We start from the raw sequence: 20,493 nt of genomic DNA on the forward strand, positions 1-20,493 counted from the left end.
CACAACAACATATTGCTACATCTTAATGAAGTAACTGCATGGGTTTTATCGACTGTCTTGTGGCATATGTGATAATAATTCATATGTGTTTGACCATGTGTCAACCTAACCTCCTCTGATGCAGGGTTGCCTGCAGCTATCAGGATCTTGCCGAGATCTGCACACTGCTGAAGGGTCTTGCTGCGGCCATCTATTTTGGCTTTCAGCTCCTGATGTTGTTTCATCATCACCTCCAGAGCTGTCAAATCTCTGAGGAAGGATAGATCAGATTATTCAAATTAGATTAAGCATATACCTCCAGAGTCTAACATGTTAGCTGTATGATTTACAAGTATACCGGTTTACGTGTTGTATACAGACTAGACGATTAGTAATTAATTGTTCGTCACAATTTTCTAGCCACATTAGTGATGTGGCATCAGTCGGTGCACAATTTTGATTGAAACTATTGCATGGATTGAAATTTGGTACAGATATCCAAGGTGCCCAGAGGATGACAATGACTAATCCCTTGACTGTTCATCTATTGCCACCAGCAGAACCAGTTTACACCACCCTCTGGCCAATTATTATATTTACTTTACCCCAACTGCTAGAGATCAAAAACAGAATTTGGACTTATGCTTTATTTATTTATCTATTTAACAGTTTGGTTCTTTACAATGAGCATTACAACCTCACAGAGCTGCTACTGTGACTACAGACTCATAGTCTTGTTTTTTTAAAGCTTATTTTTGAGCATGTCAATTTTATCTCTGATAGTGTGCAGTAGAGAGATGAAATGTGGGATGAAGGAGAATGACATGCAACAAAGGCCGGATTTAAGCCTGAGACATTGCAGTTACATGATATGTAACATGTACATAGTATGACCACTGTGATGGCTTATTACAAGAAAATTAATGGAAATGATATTCAATTAATAATTTAACATCTGATTTTATCAGCAAAAAAGACAAACATTTAGCTGTTGCAGCTTCATGAATGTAAGCATTTGCTGCTTTTCTCTGTTTCATATCATTGCAAATCAAATATCTTTGGGCTGTTAGATCAAAACAAGCAATTTGAAAACATCCCCATGGACTCAGGGAAATTGGGATAGGCATTTTCACTTGTTCCTGATATTTATAGGCAAAACAATTCATCAGTAAAAAAAATAATCCTCAGACTAACCAACAATGTAAGTAATCGTTAAATGCAGCTCTGCACAGATGGTGTATATATGTTCTGCCATCTTTACCAGCCTCACAGTGCTGTATGTTCATACATATGTTGATATATCGACAGCTGCTAGAAGATTTCAAGCCAAATGTGGAAGTGCTGCGTGCTTATTGCATAGCGGAACTCGTTGGAAAAATGACAAATAATGGCAGTGATTACAGTGTAAAATTTATAACCTCCAATTACATCATATTAAAAATTGAATAACAGATGTCATGTGGAATTAGGTCAAGGTGGCACAGCAGCCTAATTCAACACTACACAGTAATGAACTTCAGTCCGCAGGGACTGCACCAGACCACAGAGACTTTCAGTTTAATTGAACACTGAACCACAAACTACGAGTTCTAAAACTGGACCACATACTGAACACATTTGATGCACATGTCAACACAAAAGAATAAACAGGGTGCAGATGTCTCACCTGGGCTCATCCCATCCAATCTGGCCCATGATGCCTTCCATCCACATCAGGTTTTCACGCACCACTGAAAAGAACTGAACCTTGTCGGTTACTGAAGTGACCTGGACGCGGCTGGCCTCACAAGAGCTCAGTAGCTCCTTCCACGCCTCCATCACCTCCTGCTCTTTGACCATAATGGCCTCAGCCTTCTCACCAGCATAGATGGTCCTCAGCTGGGCAGCGTTCTCCTGCAGCTGCCTTACCTGCACCAAGACAGGGTGAAGGGAGTTAGTTTCTTAACAACTAATGGCCATATATATATATTTGGCTGGCTGATATATACTGGTACTGGTACTGCTTCTTTGCTCAGAAAATGCTTTTTTCAAACACCCAAACAAGCCTTTACCTGAATATATGCATATGGACTAGGGGTAGGGTTACTTAATGGATGTGGCCAATGAGTTAAAATTTATATCCACTCATCCTTGTGCTCATGAACAGCAAGTACACTGTGTGACCGTGTGTTTGAAAAGAAGTCATATCACTTGCCTGTGAGACTAGCAGTTGAAGGGCATGCTCAAAGGAGTGCATGAGTCTCTGCAGGGTGGCTGGATTGGTGATGTTGGCTTGGCACGCCCTCACCTCTGGCAGCTGCTTCATCTTCCCTGCGATCTGAGCCAAGACCTACAACACAGGACAGCGTCGTCATCACGAGCGCTTTAAAAATAGCAGCCGCATGTCATGGCCAGACTGTCTACCTTTGAAAAGGCAGTGAAGAGCATGGTATAACTGAATCACAGACTGATATTAGTTTTGATTGCACCTCTTTGCAGTCGGTGAAGAACTTGTGCAGCTGGTGTGACGCTGCCAGCATCTGCCTGCGGGTCTCCATCAGCTCCAGGAGGTCGGCCCAGGACTCGTTCAGTCCGTCCTTCCACTCAGCGATGGTGGCTGCGTCAGAGTGGCCGCAGTCGATCATCTCATTCACCATTTTGTTCACCTGCTCCATCCGCTGCTGGCCAATGCTGTTGGTTTCTGAGGCGAACTTAGTGAACCTCTCCTGAAGCACCTGGAGCACACAACCAAAAAGCTCTACAAGGACTGTACACGATAACATGAAGACCTGTAGAAAATAATGCAGTCTAATACAACAACCCTGCAATAAATAATACCTTTGTGAAGCTCATAATACAAACTATTTTTGAAACACTGTCAGAGAGATGTTGATTACACTATTTTTTGTGAAGACTATAATGCATGCAATTCATGTTGGGGTTATTTTGTATAAAACACCAGCAGGTACGATAATTTTAAATATTCTTTATGTTTTGTGAATGGAGTCCATCTATCATATTGTCTCTATTTTTTAAAACACTATAAGCACTTACTGTTATGCCTGACCTCAGACAAATCTAAAATAAAACATATGGGTCATATTTGGTGTACAGGAGTCAATACCAGCCATTGCCAATTAACTATAGAGTTTGGCCTATAAAATATATTGTGTGATCGCAACTTCTCTCATTACCTTAAAATAGCAAATGATGGTCACAATGGTAACATTACATATGAGCCTACTTACTTTATCCTCTTGCATTTTTGGTATGTGGCATATGACATTCATGCTGTGATCATTAGAAAATATTTGGTCAGACAACATTTAAATCAAATCATTAGTTAAGAATGAGGCAGAAAATTGAATATTAACCCATTTGTTATCTTAGGTTGTGGTCATGAGATAAGGCTAAAGACTAAATTAAATATTTTAAAGATGCTTTGTTTCCTCTCAGTTTATAAAAGGGGAAAACACTTCTCAGAGCACAAACTTTGCTCAGTCTATACATAAAACTGATGTCTGTGGAGATCTTTAAGGTAAATTATAGATGTTATTACAGTCTTACCATGTAGTTGATTCTTAAGTCTGCAGTGTTAAAATAATTGCTGTACGTTGGTTCATTTAGACATGCACTACTGAAAGAAACATAGCTGGTGAATAGGAACAACTATGTGATGACATGTTGAGACTATTAATATGTTTTCATTCAACTGGCCTCTAATGAAGTGTCTAAAATGAAAAATGTTTGATGTTAATTTATTTGTTTGAATTATTCAATTAAAAATTCAGTTGTATTTGATTGTTCTGACGTGAAAAATGTCATATAGTAATATGATCATGGTTCATGGTGTTCAGTTATAAATGACTGGGAAAGTTTAATATCTCCTGCAGTTTAGCGTAGTGTAGCAACTAAAACTGTGCGTTCCTTGAACACTGACCGTAACGTCCTCGAGGTCTTGGCCCAAATCAGTGGAACTGGCCACCGCCTCACGCTCAGTGATCCACTTCTCCAGCTCCTCCACCTCCTTGTTGAGCTGATAGAGCCAGTACTGCTGCTCCAGCTTGGTCTTCCTGTGCTCCACCATGTCCTTCAGAGACACATACAGCCGGTCTATGTGGGACTGCTGCTTGGTGATCTGCTCACTGTCAAAAATGCAGAAAAAGCAAAATGCTACAGCAACCAACAAGACATATTATCCTGTATGGTAGTAAAATATACAAAAATAAAACATGTCCTTTCTTGGGCCATGTGTTGCTTTGTGGGTTCATGTGTGAGTCGTGCCACACCTTTCTGGGTGTCCCAGTTCCAGCAGGCGCTGGCACTGCTGGGATAGCATGCCTACTGTCTCTGCATATGTTTCCACTGTTTGTTCCAAGGCCAGGTGGGCCTTCAGCAGCTGAAGGGTGCTTGCCTCATCCTAAAAATGATCAGAGTAGTGTCAGAGTCACATGTTCACTCAATATTCATGCCAACAAATACCTGTCTGAATGTCATGGCTGTCCGTACCGTGCCTTTCTCTTCACTGACCAGATGGAGCTTCTGACCAGACAGCCAGGACTCCACTTTAGCCGCCTCACAGTAGTACTGCTGAGCCTGCATTGTGGCGTCCAGCATCACAGACCTCCTTTCCGTCTCCAGCTGCAACACCTCCCACAGCTGGCGCACATGCCCCGCCCCTTCACGCACAAACTCTACCTCAGGAGTGCGCAGCGAAGCGATTATCCCCGCCCGGTCCAGAACCTCCTCAACACGTGCCCGCCGCCCTGTTAGCTCCCTCTGAAGTGTCTGAGGGACCAATCAGAGGTAAGTTCCCAGACTGAGCGGGGTTAGGGTCACATTTCAGCTGATCATGGCTAAACATCATCTTTGTCACTTACCTGGTTCTTTTTTACATGCTGCTGTACACTCTGGAGGTTATTCCCATAATCCTTACAGGAGGCCAAGGGAAGCCTCTCCTGAATCCACAGCTATCAAGTAACCACAGTCAGGTAACACATTACAAATGCACGTTGAATTTAGATTCCTCATATACTGTATATGTACCATTTACTTTAATATTCTAACTGACTGATGCACAAGGGGAATTAAGAAAGAGTGCATATGGAAGAGGAGATGTATGAAATGAAAGGACGGGGAGCTCAGAGAAAAGAAGTGCCCACTCACTATCTCATCCTCCAGGTCCTGGGCGACTTGGTGCATCTCTTTGGAAGCCAGCAGGATGCGGCGTCTCTCCTTCAGGGGCTCAATGAGGCGGACGATGCGGGTCTCTACCACGCCTGACTGCTCGCCGCCTTCCTTGTCACCTGCCATCAGCCCTCGCTGGGGTAGACAGACCCCCTGCAAGCTTCCCAGTTCTCCCACATCCTTGTAAAAGTCCCCTATCTGGGACTCCATAGCCTGCACCGGAAGGGTAAGGTCATGTTACAGCCATATGAGGGATGGACAAACACGGCACATCAGCTGTTTTCTTCTTGGAACATTTCAGGGTTATGTAATGGACTGCCTGACTTTAAGAAAGAAAAAAGCATATGGTGCATTTTTTAATGCCACTGAACCTCGTGTTTAAGAACATGCCACAACAGCGGCCTCTGTGGACACACGTCACAGATGAGGAAAATTACATAAACAACAATGAGCTGAAGTATACAGTCTGTCAAAAGCATTAGCTATATCAAAGCAGATTAGAGAGTTTTGGTTTTACAAACAGTTCTTATGAGAAAAGGTGCTGTGGAGGTAGAAATAATCCTGTTGGTTGAGTTAAATGTCCAAGGGTGGAGTCAAAGAACCAACTTCCAAGTAATATTTTACACATTTCAGAGAGAAATATTGTACTATTACACCACTACTTTTATTTCACAGCTATGGTTTCTTTTCAGGTTAAGACAATGATAAAACATATGATCAATTCATAAAGTATGATACAGTTATTGATTAAACTACCCAACAGTAAAGTTGTTAAAAGTAGCTCCACCTTGACAGCAATAAAATGCTGCCTACAGGTTCAGAAATAATATTCCAATAATATATTTATAACACTTTGAATGGTGACATTTCAATAATGATTCTTTAAGTACATTTTGCTTATGTACTTTAACTTAAGTATTGTCTTGATACATAACTTTTATTTGTAATGGTATATTTTTATACTGTAGTAGTAAAAGATAAAAAAAAAGAATAATAGCGACTAAAAATGCTAGCTTGCTGACCTTCCATATTCAGAGAAATCATACTTAGCAATGAATACTTAGGTTAGCCTGTTAGCTACAAAAATATGAATGTTAGACATTAAGAAAAAGGAAATATTTTTTTATTATTATTTAAACGTGGGTTTGTTCTTAACCATTCAATATTTCTAAATTGCAAAATCTCCCAAAAACCTGTTTCCGCTGAGGTTTAAGGTTCAGGATTCAAATGTTTCATTTGTCACATGCTAATGCAATATGTGTGGTAAAATGCAGGGTGGCATCTTCTTGACGTTGTGCTAAAATGCTAGTGTACAATAATGAATAATAATTTGTATAGTAGTAAAAATAAGAATCAGAAAAAGAAACATAAAGGATAAAAATTCAAAGATAAAAAATCATATGTAGTATAAGTATCACAATGCTACAGTGTATTGGCCTGCTGTCTGAGCGGGCTGTGCAATTTTTCCAGTATTCAAAAATGTAAAATGTACACATCACAGTTCAGTTGAGACTTGCCTGGAATTTCTGGAGCTGCTCATTGAAGGTGGGCAGATGGTGAGCCTGTTCCAGCTGGGGGGGCTGCTGCTCCAAGTGGGAGAGCTGGTTGTCGAGGTCCGAGTAGCTCTTCATGGCCGGCTCGGGCTTGTTGTTTTCAAAGAGCTGGCGGGCCTTTGCCTTGGTTGTGCTCTCCAGGTCGGACCAGCACTCTCTGATCTCCTCTAGCTTCTGCTGCACGACTGGACGCAGCTCTGGCTTCTCCTGGATCAGCTCCTGACCCTCCTGGAGAAAGAAAATGGAGACCAGTTGTTAAACTGAGTGGTGCCGCACTGCAAAGGACAGTTCAGACTTATAAAAATCATAACATCAATTTTTACAAGTGTTAGCCCTGTCCTATTTAAAAATTACATTATATGTTGGACTGTCATTTCTTGGCTGAGTGACTTTTTGCTTCTCACTCGTACACTCCGTTAATGTCAGCTTTTGCTTCAAGGGATGGTTCTTGTGGGCTGAGATGATTGTTGCCTCGCTCGGTACCAGAAGTCTGTGAAGTGCACAAATGCTGCACAGAACTGTCCACCATTTTAGATTTCAAGCACACAAAAAACCTATTTCTAAATCTAAATCTATTAATTATGAATTTCTTTTCTTTTCCAAGATAATTGGAAAGATAATTGTAACCTTTTATCAATTGTCTTTAACAAAGGGAATTGATTATTGAAGAAAGACCGGCACACCTAAACACGTCATGCTATTCTAAGTATCATGAATGTGTGGATCCTGTGCTGTATATATTCCATTATTTCAGATCAGAATAACATTACATAGTGAGAGGCTAAATTCAGTTTCGTCCCCAAAATAGCTCGGGACAACACAGCTCCATGCCAAGGCAGGAGCCCCCCGCTTGCAAAGAGGCAGGTGTATGGAGCAAAGTTTGGCCTCCGGCTGACCTAAAAATCATGCACGGTAAGTCTAATAAACCCCTGTTCTGTCCTGCGCCTCTACTCTTCTGCTCTTCTTCCCTCCCCTAAATCTCGGGCTTTGTTCATGACGTGATCTGGATGAGGAGATGCGGAGAGATCAAAGCTTGTGGCATTTTCCTTTGTGTCAATGAGGCTTTTTTCGCTTCCCTGAAACAGATTATTACCAGTCTCTTCCCATACCTTGATTTAAGGTAGCAGGAGGTGTTTTCCTTCCATAACCAGCTTTTGGATATTTTTGCATCTGGCTCACAAAGGCTCATTTATAGTGTAGACCTTCGTGATTAAAACGTAGAAATCCTGTGATTATGTTGAAGATCTTTCTTTAAATTTCATTTATGCACCACATTCTTCTGTTATATATGCAATTGGGTGATATACTCATTATTTACTTAAGCTTGTATTGTAATAATAACCATGCACATGATGGATTTTATCTTCTAAATCCTGCTTCTCTCCTTTATCTTTCCCAGAGAGCTGGACCTATATCCTATGGCTTTCATAATGCAGTGCTGCATTCCTCCTCTTGGCACAGGCTCTCTGCTTAACTGCTGCTAGCACTCACTCTCTCACATCTCTCTCTCTCTCGCTCCTATCTTCCCTCAGCCTCGCTCTCCCTCTCATAATGCAGAGCCAGCAGAAAGCAGGTCTCTCTCTCTCTCTCTCTCTCTCTCTCTTGGCTTTACTGACACACAGAGAGAGGCAGAGGGAGAAGAAATCAGAGAGGGGGTGGAGAGAGGAGAGGAGTAAAGGAAGAAGGGAAGCAAAAAGGAGAAAGAATCAAAGGTTTATGGAACAGGAATCAGGCTGCGGGTGTGCTGGGCTGTGCTACAGCCTTGGCACAGTAGGATCCAAAGGGCATCTGTGAAGTGAATTTTCGAGGCAGTCATGGCTGACATGGTGCGATATTTTAATGGCTACCATGTATGAATCATGCTATTATGGCAGCATTGTGTTGCCAAATTCTGCAGGCTTTCTTGTAATGCTGATGCAGCATGGTGAAAATGTGGGTGGGATTATGGACTTGTTTTTATACTATTGGCAAAAACAAGAATGTATTCACACCTAGTGTATGCATAAAAGTAACACTATGCAACTTCTGCCATACTCTGTATAACACTAATATATGGTGAGTCCAAATAAAACAGACAACATCCTAACACAGAGCAGACATCCAAATTCAGATTGACCTAATCAGAGATGTGTAATGCTACAAACTATATGTCAGCTTCCTTCTTTGATGCCATTTTATGCATTCAGCCCAACCCACAATGCAACACTAACACTACTATCTAATGTAATGTAGGCCCACTACCATTATAGTGTCAAACCAGCAAACTATCAACTTATTATTTACAATTCTGGATTTTTCCTTCTTCATACAAACAATTTTTCAGCTGGGACTTACACTAAAAATACTTATAAATAAAAAAGACTGTATTTTCATAGTAATATGTTTTGAATTAATATATGAATTCATTGATTCTACTATTTCTGAAAGCCATATGCTAAATATGAATGAATCTCATCACTGCTCATATTGATTTATACCATTTATATACCATGTACTGAGCAGGCATAACAGGCAGTATGTAATACTGATGCATTATCCATTAAAGCAGTTGTTTTAATCAAATGTTGTTGTTTGTCATATTTCTAATGATTTTTTAATGAATTCTGACCCAGATGGGTCTTTTTTAGGTCTCTAAAATAGCAGCATGGACATTTCTTTCGTTTCTGTTATATGACTAAGATAGACATTATGAAAACTTGTGTAACAAATAGATAAATGGACATTTTATTCTGATTTAGGTTATGGCAATTTATTCATCTGGAGCAAATTGAGTCAAAAGTATAATAAACAAAAAACTCAGAAATGCAGGTAGAAAAAAATAAGTAAATTTTCAAAAGGATCAGGAAAACTGAATGCAACACAAACACCAAATCCCAGCTAAAATGCTAGCAAGCTAAAATAAGGTACATGTAATACAACATTATGTGCTGTAGTGGATTGGAGGGTGTATGTGTCTGGGTGAATGAGTAAATTAATCTATACTGCATCAAACCTGTGTTTATCTTTATGGTGCTGATTTACACCAATGATACAAAGAGACTATTAATAAATGAATCACTGCTGTTCACGAGAGTTTTTATTTGTATTACTGGCACACTTTTTATTGAACAACTATGACAGAGCTAAAACATTGAAAAGTCATTGTTTTTTTAGGGCCCGAAGACAAGATGATGCTTACTAAAGAAATGCATAGAAATGCTAATTTCAAAGTAATTTTAAAAATCAAGTGTAAAAAAATATTGTATGGAGTTACCACAGTAATAGTGCTGTATATGTATATGTATATATTAGCGCTGTCAAAATTAATTTTTAAATTAATTTGAAATATTTAACGTGTTAAAAAAATGAAGGTGATTAACACATTACTGTCTTTCAGAGGCTATAGTGAAGGTATCATATGAAACTAGAGGACCTAATGCATCCATTGTACCAACTACGTCATGATAGCTTGTGGGGAAGGGTGTGTCTGTGGCTTCTATGTGTGAATCACAATCTTTCCTTGTTCTTTTTTCATATTTGCATGGACTATTATGGACCTTCAACTGGCACTAGAACACTGAACACATTTACTGTTATTAATCATCATTTATACTAGTGCATATGAGAAATTACTGCCTTCTAAGCTGATATCTCATTTTAATGGCCTTAATGGTTTTGGAATTGACTGGCACTTTAAAGGCCTGAGTTTTGTTATTATTTCTGTTAGTGCATATAAGAAATATGACTTTCAAGCTGACAGTCAATGGCCTTGATGGTTTAATTGGAAATCTGTAGTTCATAGGAGAGAATCTGTGTTCAAAGTTAAAAAGATGCTATTAAACAACAGTGTTTGAATTTACTTCCTTGGTGTTGATTCTACATTAATTTCATAATTTTACATTTTAATATCCATTGTTACAAGCTTCAATATTAAGAAGAAAAAAGCGATTGATTGCAATTAATCATAGCAAATTGTGCAATTAATTATTTTTTTTAACCGATTGACAGCCCAATTATATACTATATATACTGTATATATGTATTTATATATATGTATATGTGTAACAGATCTCTCCCTAATTAAAAGCAACTTACTAGATGGAGGAAAAAGATGAAGATGAAGACGAAGTATCTTCTCTCCATTATTTCAGTTCACTAACCAGGTTTGTAACATCATGACACAAGTAACTGAAATAACTAATGTACAGCAGCTTTGGAAACTGTTCAGCTATGATAGTGGTTCATTACACCACCAAGGACAATCAAATCTCACACACAACAGCCACATGGACACATAAGAGCTAGAAGGCTCAGGTATATCCGAACTCCACAATTCCAAGAAACTAATATTGTCATAGCTGGCCAGCATGATTACAAAATCCTCTAGTAGAATTGACCTAATTAAGGATTGTGGCAATGTTGGCTATTAAACAATGCAAAGGGCTGGTGAGTGTACTGAATGAGCATGATGCAGCATTCTGGGACCTCGTTATTAACAGGATATAATCTACTCCTCATACTGGAACAGCATGTACAGTATTGATCCCAACACATTTAACAACATCTGATAGAGAGTAACACGTACAATGTCACAGTGAGCATGAGCCTTTGCTATAGCTGACCACGTTTAGATCATTTAAACCAATACTTATGTTTCAGCACTGCTACTCCCTAAAGAGGAACCATATTGCCCTGAAATCATACGTGAATTCTTTGTTAATTTGTGGCACAGAAGATTTTGAGGTTGCATACTGGATGGCACAAAATTTAAATAGCGGGAATTATTTTCTCAAAAGTCCATGAAACTCCTTCCCGACATGTGGCTACAGTAAACGATCTTCTCCAGCCGTACCTGCTCTCTGCACCCCAAGTGTTGGAATTTCTGTTTGACATTATAAAATATAACACCTGGTCTGAAATAAATGAAAATAGTTCAGACAATATTTTATGCTTACTGTATCTTATCATCAACAAATCCCATGAAAAGACCAAAACTAGCAATGAATTGATCCTATCAACAAATATTGCCTGTGCAATCACAGCCTGATATATCTTATTGCTCTGTGCCATCGTTAGTTGCGTGTGTGAAATTGTCTTTCATCAATCGTCAACAAGAACTTAAAGATCCCCTCCAGACATGTTTAAGGTATAAAAAAAATACCCTTCTTTCAATAATGATTTGTGTCTAATACGCTTTTTGCACAATGAAAAGCTCAATTACCACGTTAAAATCCTTGACATGACTCCTTCCTCATTGAAAATTCCAGAATCTGTGAATATACAAATGTTTTTCATTCAAAGTTAAACTGTTGGACACAAGATGTTTCCTACTTCACCGTAAAATCCATTCTCAGTGTACATGCACTAGAGGCTTCAAGTTTCCACATCACACTTATATAAGTTACATACTGGACCAAGATTGACTCCAAACTAGTTGTGATGTCAAAAATCCTCCTTGTAGGTACCCGCCTTTAACTCAGATTTCAGGTGAGCACAGAGAAACTTTCCTCTTCAGCAGATGAATGTGAAAACAGTCATCTAGTGTCAAACTCTGCACACACATCATTCTGCACAGTGAAGCTAAAAAATCCAACTGAACTTACAATACGTGAAACATATTTTTGAGTTTTTGAGAGAGGGGGAAAGAATAAAATAAGAGAGGGGCTGGTACAGAATCTACTAATTCTACTATTGTCCTTAGGGGACAATAAAGTATATCTTTTCTTATCTTATCTTGACCTCAAAAATGATTAAAAACATATCAAATAGTCACATCATTGCACTGGGTTACATGTTACTTCATTAACATGAACACAGCCACTGTCATTATTTGTGTCCAGCTGCTGGAAATACACACTAGAGCACCAAAACTGTATTAATACACCACTGAAAATAGTCCCCAACAAATACAAAATAACAATTTACACCAGTTTTGAGTTATGTTTGCTATGATATAAGTATATATTGTATATTTGTGACCCATTTTAAAGATATGTGTATTCAGTAGTAACTAAGAGGCTTGGAGTGCCACAGACAGGGTGATGAAGTCATAAAGTACAGACCTTTTTCACAGCAGGTCTTTTGTCTTTTCATAGCGGTAAAAGCACAGGTGTTACTAGTAACATTAAAGATGGCTCCGTTCCATTCAAGTGTCCTAGTAAACCATAACAGTGTAACAGTGAGCCAGGATGTGCAGTACCAGGACCCTGAAACTGAAGCAGCCACATGGAATTTTTTTCATTCATATTTTATTTATACCTGCGTTTTTCCTACTGTGACATGTCAAAAAGGACTACTGACAGATAGACTAATGCATTGGTCTTTTATGGAATGTGTTAACAATCAGAAAGATATAGAATAACGTCAGCTGCACATACATACAGACAAATATGCTGAATGTATGTACTGACGTGAATCCAGGTAAAACCCATTATCCCTTAAGATAAGATAAGATAGACTTTATTGTCCCAGTGGAAATTTGCCTTGAACATCACAGTGTCTGCGGTACAAAGTCACAGCAAAACAACTATAAAATGTTGTAATTTCCTTTACTAAAGATCTAGCAATAACATATAATGGAGGAAATAAAGATGAAGAATAACAGATGAGTTAAAAGGTTATTGAACCATTGAGTCTGTCCATAATATTTTGGATATTCAGTGTGTGTGGATATCAAATATAAACTAATAGCATCATTGTTCTTTCTCTAAAAATAGACATTACCAGCCCCTAGTAGGACACAGTTGACCAATGGACATATTTTCCATTTTTAAATATATAAGTGATGCAGGTCCATTAGTCAGTCACAGATCTATTAGCTCCAGCTCAATTTGTTTATATGTTTACAAGGCATTGACCCCTGAGCCCATACTAAGGCTTGGCACAAGGTCAGCTGTGAGTCCTCTCACTGTAACAGAGAAGCACCCGGAGATCTTGCACATACACAAGCCAGCCTGGAGCAGTGTGTGGCTTCATGTGCTGAGTGAGTACTGAGAGAGAACAGAGGTAAGGGGCCGAGGCGGGAACCCTTCCAAAAGGACGCGGAGTTCTCTGATCACGGCAGGACGCAGTGTCATCTTTTCTCTCTGTCTCTCAGGTAACGACAAGAGAGAGCGGTGGGGGTAGATTAAGTGATGTTAGCAGGGCTATGGAGACATGAGGGTCTCCGTAACGGTCTGCACGGGGGCTATGTAGACAAGGAACTTTAGGAAATCGTGCCAGTCAGCAGCACGGGAGAGACAACATCCATGGAGCAGCCATCTTCTGCGCTCAGTGTCAATCCTTTCGCTTTATTTCTCTGGTATTTGGCATGAAAGGTTATACAAATATGCTGATGATTCAGAAGTAAAGCGGTATCCTGTTTCGGTCCGTTTTCATTTCAAGCTGAGATGTCATTCTAGGTAGAAGGCCTCTCCATATCTCTCTGAGCAGATTCACACGATAGGCAGAACATTAACTGTGTTCTTTTAAATTCAAGACACCTGTATCAAAATGTTACTGTTGACTTCTATTGTGAGCTGTTTATGGGTTACAATATGTCCTGATGGCCTGAAGATGAATACCATATAACTGCAACGTCAATGGCTCAGTTCTGGTCCAGGACCTTTGTTGCATGGACCAACCCATGCTTCCTGTCTGTATCTCCACTATAAACTATCCAACACATACACTGCACTGCTAGGTCTCAGTACATGTCCAGACAGGTCTTAGTTACTACATCACTACTGAGCATCCTGGACAGGTAATAACACATGATTTGTCTTTAAAAAAAAAAAAAAATCAATTTTCTGTTTACTGCAGCACCTACAGTGTAGCTGTCAAATGAAATGACTGTAATACTGAATATAATTGTTGATTTGATTTTATAAAGAAGTATTAAAGGTGATGAAAGGATTTTAAATATACCTCGTCACATATATTATATCGTGTATATCTCAGTTAACTGTGGTCATAAAATCGTGTGTGCTGAGCAGACACTCATTCATCTGCACCAAGTATTCTCCAATAAAACATGTTGCGTCTCTCTATTTGTGTCCAATTCCAGTTGAATGACTCATGATGATCCATCCAAACCCTTTTATTACCAGTGTTAGAGAATATAATACATGGATATGATCAGATGTTGACAACAGGCCTCCAAGTTTGCTTTTAATATATGAACACTTGAACTCTACCATCTGATTCTCTCTTTTTAAAATTTTTTTCTTAGCTGTCAGGTCATATCATTTTCTGATATTATCACAACCCTTTCATTTACAATTCCAAGTTTTTCTTATCTCTCAATATCAAACGAAATAAACACCATTAATGAACTGAGACGCACAAACCTTTCAGTATTTGTGACAATTTGGATTGGACCAGTAAGGGGATAAAGTACCACAGCTTAAACCATAAAGTAATCACTTCACAACAACAAATGAAACATTATACCAGCCAAAATAGAAAATATACAGAATTCAGTCCAGGTAATGAGTCAAGCATTATATTTTTTTGGTGAGATACTGGAATTTAAGTTATATCTGTCATCCAGTGTCTGGTAACTTCTATTTTGAACTTTTATACTGACCGTCAAACAAATTCATTTTAATTTGAAATGAATTCAACAATAATGCACTTATAATGTACCCCAAACCTGTATCTGTTTGACATCATTAAATCACCCCCAACAAAAAAGCCACATGCTGCAACATTTGATTATGAACTCAGAGTGATTAAAAGTGTTTTGTTCATTTGTAAAAAATAACATATCTCAGGTGTTCCCACCAAAGACTGTAGTTTACTGTTTAACTGGCGATTACTGAACAAACATAATATTCTGCACTACTCAGCCATAGGATGCAACAATGTTGAGAACACAAATGAATATGGCTGCACTGCTTCAGTGACTAAACCTGGCAACTTATAAAAAAACTGTTTACCAGAACGAAAAAATAACTAAAGCATCAGCTACTAAAAGCACAAACCCATCTGCAGACATTGATTGCTATGCAACATAGACCTATCAGAAGTCATATTTTCGCTCTTTTGCATTTGCAGTCCTTTGAATGAGCTAAATTGAAGTGTCTGCTGGCTCACTGGGAGGGTCTAGACTGTAGCATGATAAACCTTAAAATGCATTTCACACATGGACAACCAAGATGGCTAATGAGGATTTCCTCATTAGGTAATGTACAGTAGTAGGGCTTGTCTTCAAGGGCCATGGTTATAATTAGTTACACTGCTATCTCATGAATATTTAATACAATATACTACAAAAAAAAATAATGTGTAAAAATCTATACAGTCTAATGAATTTCTTGATGCATTCAATACAAAATTAATAATTAAAACGCATCAAAAATGACATCAAAACCTTTCAAGATACTATCAGAGATGTAAATACATTTTAGCAAGGTCAAGAATGAAGTCTGATAAACTTCACTAACACTGCAATTCAATTATTCAGATATACATTTTAAAAAATGTGTCTAGGAGCTACTGATGTATTTTAGTCACACATTTTGCCATACTAATACAGAGAGAGGATTGATAAAAGCCACTAATTTGTATCTAATCACAATTAAGTATTTAACAATCAGAAACAGTGCTGACAGAACACACTTTACACAATAACTCATAATGCACTGAGAGATTTTGCCCTGATGCAGCTTTTAGACACCGAAATACTTAGAAGGAAATGAGTAATCTGCTCATTAACCTGCCTTTATTTCCTAATGAGAAAATAATGATTCAAATATTTATAAAAATGGAGGAATTAAGGGATTGCAGCTACAAAAAAAGGTTTCTGTCTGACATTTTGCTAATGTTGAGATGATGCTTGGGGGCTCGATGTAAAAGAGCACTTCCTGTTTAACCATATAACAGTTTTTTTCCCCCCCAAGATGTCATTAATCTGAATCAAATATATCATTACACATTTACAGTGCATACCAAGATTATGCTCTTCTGTTACATAGAGTACATTTCTATGTTACAAGCAAAAATTAAGGTTTACACAAAATTCACTCTGCTAAGCCCTAAATGCATTTCCATCCTGTATTCTCTACATGTTCCTCATCTGCAGCTTGAACTGTAACTAAGATGAGAATCACGTTTCTGAATGAGAGCATTGAAACGTTTGTGACTTAAAAACACCGAATGCAATGTGCCATTAACAGAGATGGAGCCTCATTGACTAATTTACATCTCAAGAGCCCACCTGAGCTTCACTGAGGCAGAGGGCATGGAGAACATTCTGTGTGTGAGATGGGCTGTTTGCTCTGTCAGGGTAGCAAAGCATGATGGGAACACAGGGCAAAAAAAAAAAAAAAAAAAAAAAAAGAACCTGAGAATGATTTCATGATGTAAATTGACCTTATATCAGCTGTGTGTACTTACACCATTTGTAACTATACATGAAAATGAAAGCAAAATCTCTGTATGCTTTGGCCTTCACTGCTGCAAAGGTTTACATGTCCTCTATATAATTCACTGTAACCTCCATGACTGAATGATGAAATTCAGATGGCCTAACCTCTCTGTAAAAAAAAAAAAGACCAAAGAAGCACAGGAACACGACACCTGTGAACCTGAAAACAACATCGCCACCTCAGCAATCATAACCTTGAGAATGTAATTCAGGATGTCCCCACGCCAAGTGAGGAAATGAAAGCTGAGTGATGACATCTCTCCTACTTTCACCTATTCCATCCTTACTGCCACCACACCCACCATCAAACACTGTTTCTCAGTCATGTGCTCTCTTTAACATGGTACCCTCATCCCCCCCCACGACTCACCTGCTCTGCCTATCTGACCTCCCCATCCACCCCTCCCTCCCTCCCTCCCTCTCTCCATCATCATCGTGCCCTGGTCACCTCCACTCACCTGTTCTATCTTGGCGAGCCATTCTTTATTGCGGGCCAGTTCTGCCATAAAGGCCTGGTGCTTCAGCCACTTCCTGTGTAGCTTTTGAGCCTCATCCCGCGCCGTGTCTCGGGCCATCAGCATCTTCTCTTCCACCCGCTGTCCCAATCACTCAGCTAGGGGAGACAAAAATAGCCACCATCAGGAGCCCAACGCTCGAGCCAGCCCTTCTTCCCCCCTTTCCCACAGGACGTCCTGCCTGCCTCCTCCACGCAAGAGCCACCCGCTCTGCTCTGCAGGGGCCTGGGTACCTGTGCTGTCACCACCCACCCCAACCCCCACCAGACACCCTTTTCTGGAGGAAAAAAAAAAAATCAAGATAAGCACCTCAGCAGCAGTGGTAGCAATGGAAGCACTCAAGCCCTTCCTTTGGGTCGCCCCTGGGTCCTCATGCCCTACTACTTCATAGGTCTTGCGGTCCTGATGCTGCAGTGCCTGCTAGCCAGTCTCAGAGAAGGCAAAAACAACCAGCGAAATAGAGGAAATGCGCCAATGACAACACTGGTAAAGAATGACACACACATCCAAGATTCCTAGCCGGTTGTGGGTTTTCTTCAAGCTCCGAATGTCGATTACAATCCAGCCATCCAAGGTGTAGGTGTAGCATAGCCTCGGAAGAATCTTTCAGCCGGGGCAAACTTGACCATCCACCACACGCCAGTCCCGGTCAATCTGTAGTCCTGTCTAATGATGCTGTAGACAGGAGGAGGAGGAAGAGTTGGAGTGGGAGGAGCAGGGTGAATGGGATGCAGAGGCAGTGCAGAGGAGGCCGGATAACATAAGCTATCCGCTCTGGAAATGCATCGTTCCCACCGCTGCAAAGATGCACACGCAGGCTGGTGTGAGATAGCACACTAGATTCTCTCCTCACTTCCCCTTCCTCGTGTCCCCGAACAGCTCAGCCGCGGTTGGTGCATGCTGCTGCAGTCCTTGCCTCTCAGCTACGCTCCTGTGTGTGTGTGTGTGTGTGTGTGTGTGCGTGCGTGTGCGTGAGTGTGTGTGCGTGTGTATGTGTGTGAGTGAGTGTGTGTGCAATCACCATCAGCACTGCAGTGCCGGAGCAGAGAGAGAGGGCGAGAGAGAGAGAGAGAGAGAGAGAGAGAGAGAGAGAGAAGGAGGGGAGGGGGGGGGACAGCAAGAGGAGAGGGGGAGAAGGAGACAAGGAGAGGAAGTGGAGAAAGGGGGAGCGCCAGAGCAAAAAAAAATAAAATAAAATAAAGAAGAGGAGAGCAAGTCAAAAGAGGGAAAAGATGGTGTTGGTGGGGGGTAGTGAAACAGAGAAAGGAGGAGAGAGCCTGCGTCATCCCTCAGTGTCACCAGGGACATTTCTCTGCACTAGAAATGACTGCACTCGGAGCGGGAGCAGGATTTGGGAAGGGGTGGTGGTGGTGGTGGGGAGGTGTCGTTTTAAAACAGCTGAATGAGAGGGAAGGAGGACGCATGCACACATGGTCCACAGTGCAGCTGACTGATTCGGATCACTGTTCGCTCTCCCTCTTTAAGGGAGCCTGCATTAGATTCTCCTGCTGCAAAGATATACTGTAATTTGGCAACAGAGGGTGCACGCATCTTACTTTGTGCCTGGGTTATTATCGTTTCCTCAGATCTGAATTATAGATAAACAAGGCAATTGTGTGTTATCAAAAAATTAGCTCAGCTCTAATTTTTAGTCTGCGCTTGTGCTGCAGCAACAGAACAAACTTTTTTTTAAAAAAAAAATACATATACTGTTCTTTAAAAATACCTATTTTATCAAATTGAATCATCATTCCACCAAGAGGTGATTAAAGTTTCATGAGTAGAGGCTGAGTGGAGCACCACCCCAAACAACCAAGTTTTGTTGTTCGAGCTGGTTGTGTATTTTATTTTGTGTTCATTTCAGAAATTAAGGAATTATCTTCACTTCTGCATTTTCTTGAACTAACAAATACCACATATTTCTTTCATAATTAACATCAGATACAAGAAATATAAAACATTATACAATATATCAACATAACACTACACTATTCATATTTGTTTCATAATTGAAGTTAGAGTTTGACTCATGACAATTTTGGATTTTGTCTCTCATGTGATAAACTACAACTCTGTTGTAAATATTTACAGCATCATAAAACATAAATAATTTAGAAAAGTTGTGTTAGTCCATGTATTTAAGGGTTGGTGAGTAATGGGAAGTTTATAATCCTGTCTTTCTTTCTTTTTTTTTTTTTAAACATTCTTTACCTCACATGACACCATTAGATGCAAAAAAAAAGATGTAATCAGTCTACAAATCAGATGCTAAAGTGCTCAGGCTCACATAATGAATTTTACATAGTCTGGTACCAACAAATCTGATGTTTAGAATCAAAATTCAAAATAATGTTGAAATGGCAAGAGGTAGCACAGTCTCATACACATAGACTGTGTATCAGACTGCCATAAATACATACAGGTATGCAAGCTAATTTCAATAAGGAGCAGGTTAGCATGAGACAAGGCTCTCTGAGCAAAAATATGCCATCATTATTGAAATATGAAACATTTTTTGCAAATAACTGGGCTTAAAAACATCAGAGTTTCTTATGGAGCTGTGTGTCTGTGTTGCTTAGTGCTTGATCATCTCTTTTCCCCTGTACAATGTCCTCAAAGCATGGTCCTAAAATCAGTAGTATTTCTACTACCTTTGTAAACCACTTACTAGAGATTTTTTAGATGACTTTACAAGTACAATTCCCTCCTGCAACCACTAGAGGCTGCAATGTCCATCATCCCTCATAACAGGAAAAGAGGCACACACAACAAAAATCCTGATACATGTTTGTCCTAATGTGATATTGGAAAAATGTAAAACAAATTGTCCCTGTGGGAGCAAGAACATTCTCAGGAAATATCATGACACAGTAACATAATTCTTGTGCAAAAA

The 20,493-nt window shown here is 39.6% G+C and overlaps 1 protein-coding gene across 1 annotated transcript; it reads right to left on the minus strand.

Annotated features, from left to right (window-relative positions):
• Positions 1–1,641: 1,641 nt before the first annotated feature.
• On the minus strand, positions 1,642–18,893 carry LOC137195179 (spectrin beta chain, non-erythrocytic 4-like). Its single transcript, XM_067607347.1, has 10 exons — positions 17,544–18,893; positions 6,663–6,926; positions 5,125–5,358; positions 4,839–4,928; positions 4,468–4,746; positions 4,248–4,378; positions 3,899–4,103; positions 2,448–2,693; positions 2,174–2,308; positions 1,642–1,887 (listed from the first exon to the last, which is right to left on the minus strand). The coding sequence occupies exons 1-10, from the start codon at positions 17,664–17,666 to the stop codon at positions 1,642–1,644; spliced, it is 1,953 nt and encodes a 650-aa protein (XP_067463448.1). The 5' UTR covers positions 17,667–18,893.
• Between the last annotated feature and the right edge of the window lie 1,600 nt (positions 18,894–20,493).

This window comes from Thunnus thynnus, chromosome 13, assembly GCF_963924715.1.
Source record: "Thunnus thynnus chromosome 13, fThuThy2.1, whole genome shotgun sequence".
In the NCBI taxonomy this organism is placed as follows: Eukaryota; Metazoa; Chordata; class Actinopteri; order Scombriformes; family Scombridae; genus Thunnus; species Thunnus thynnus.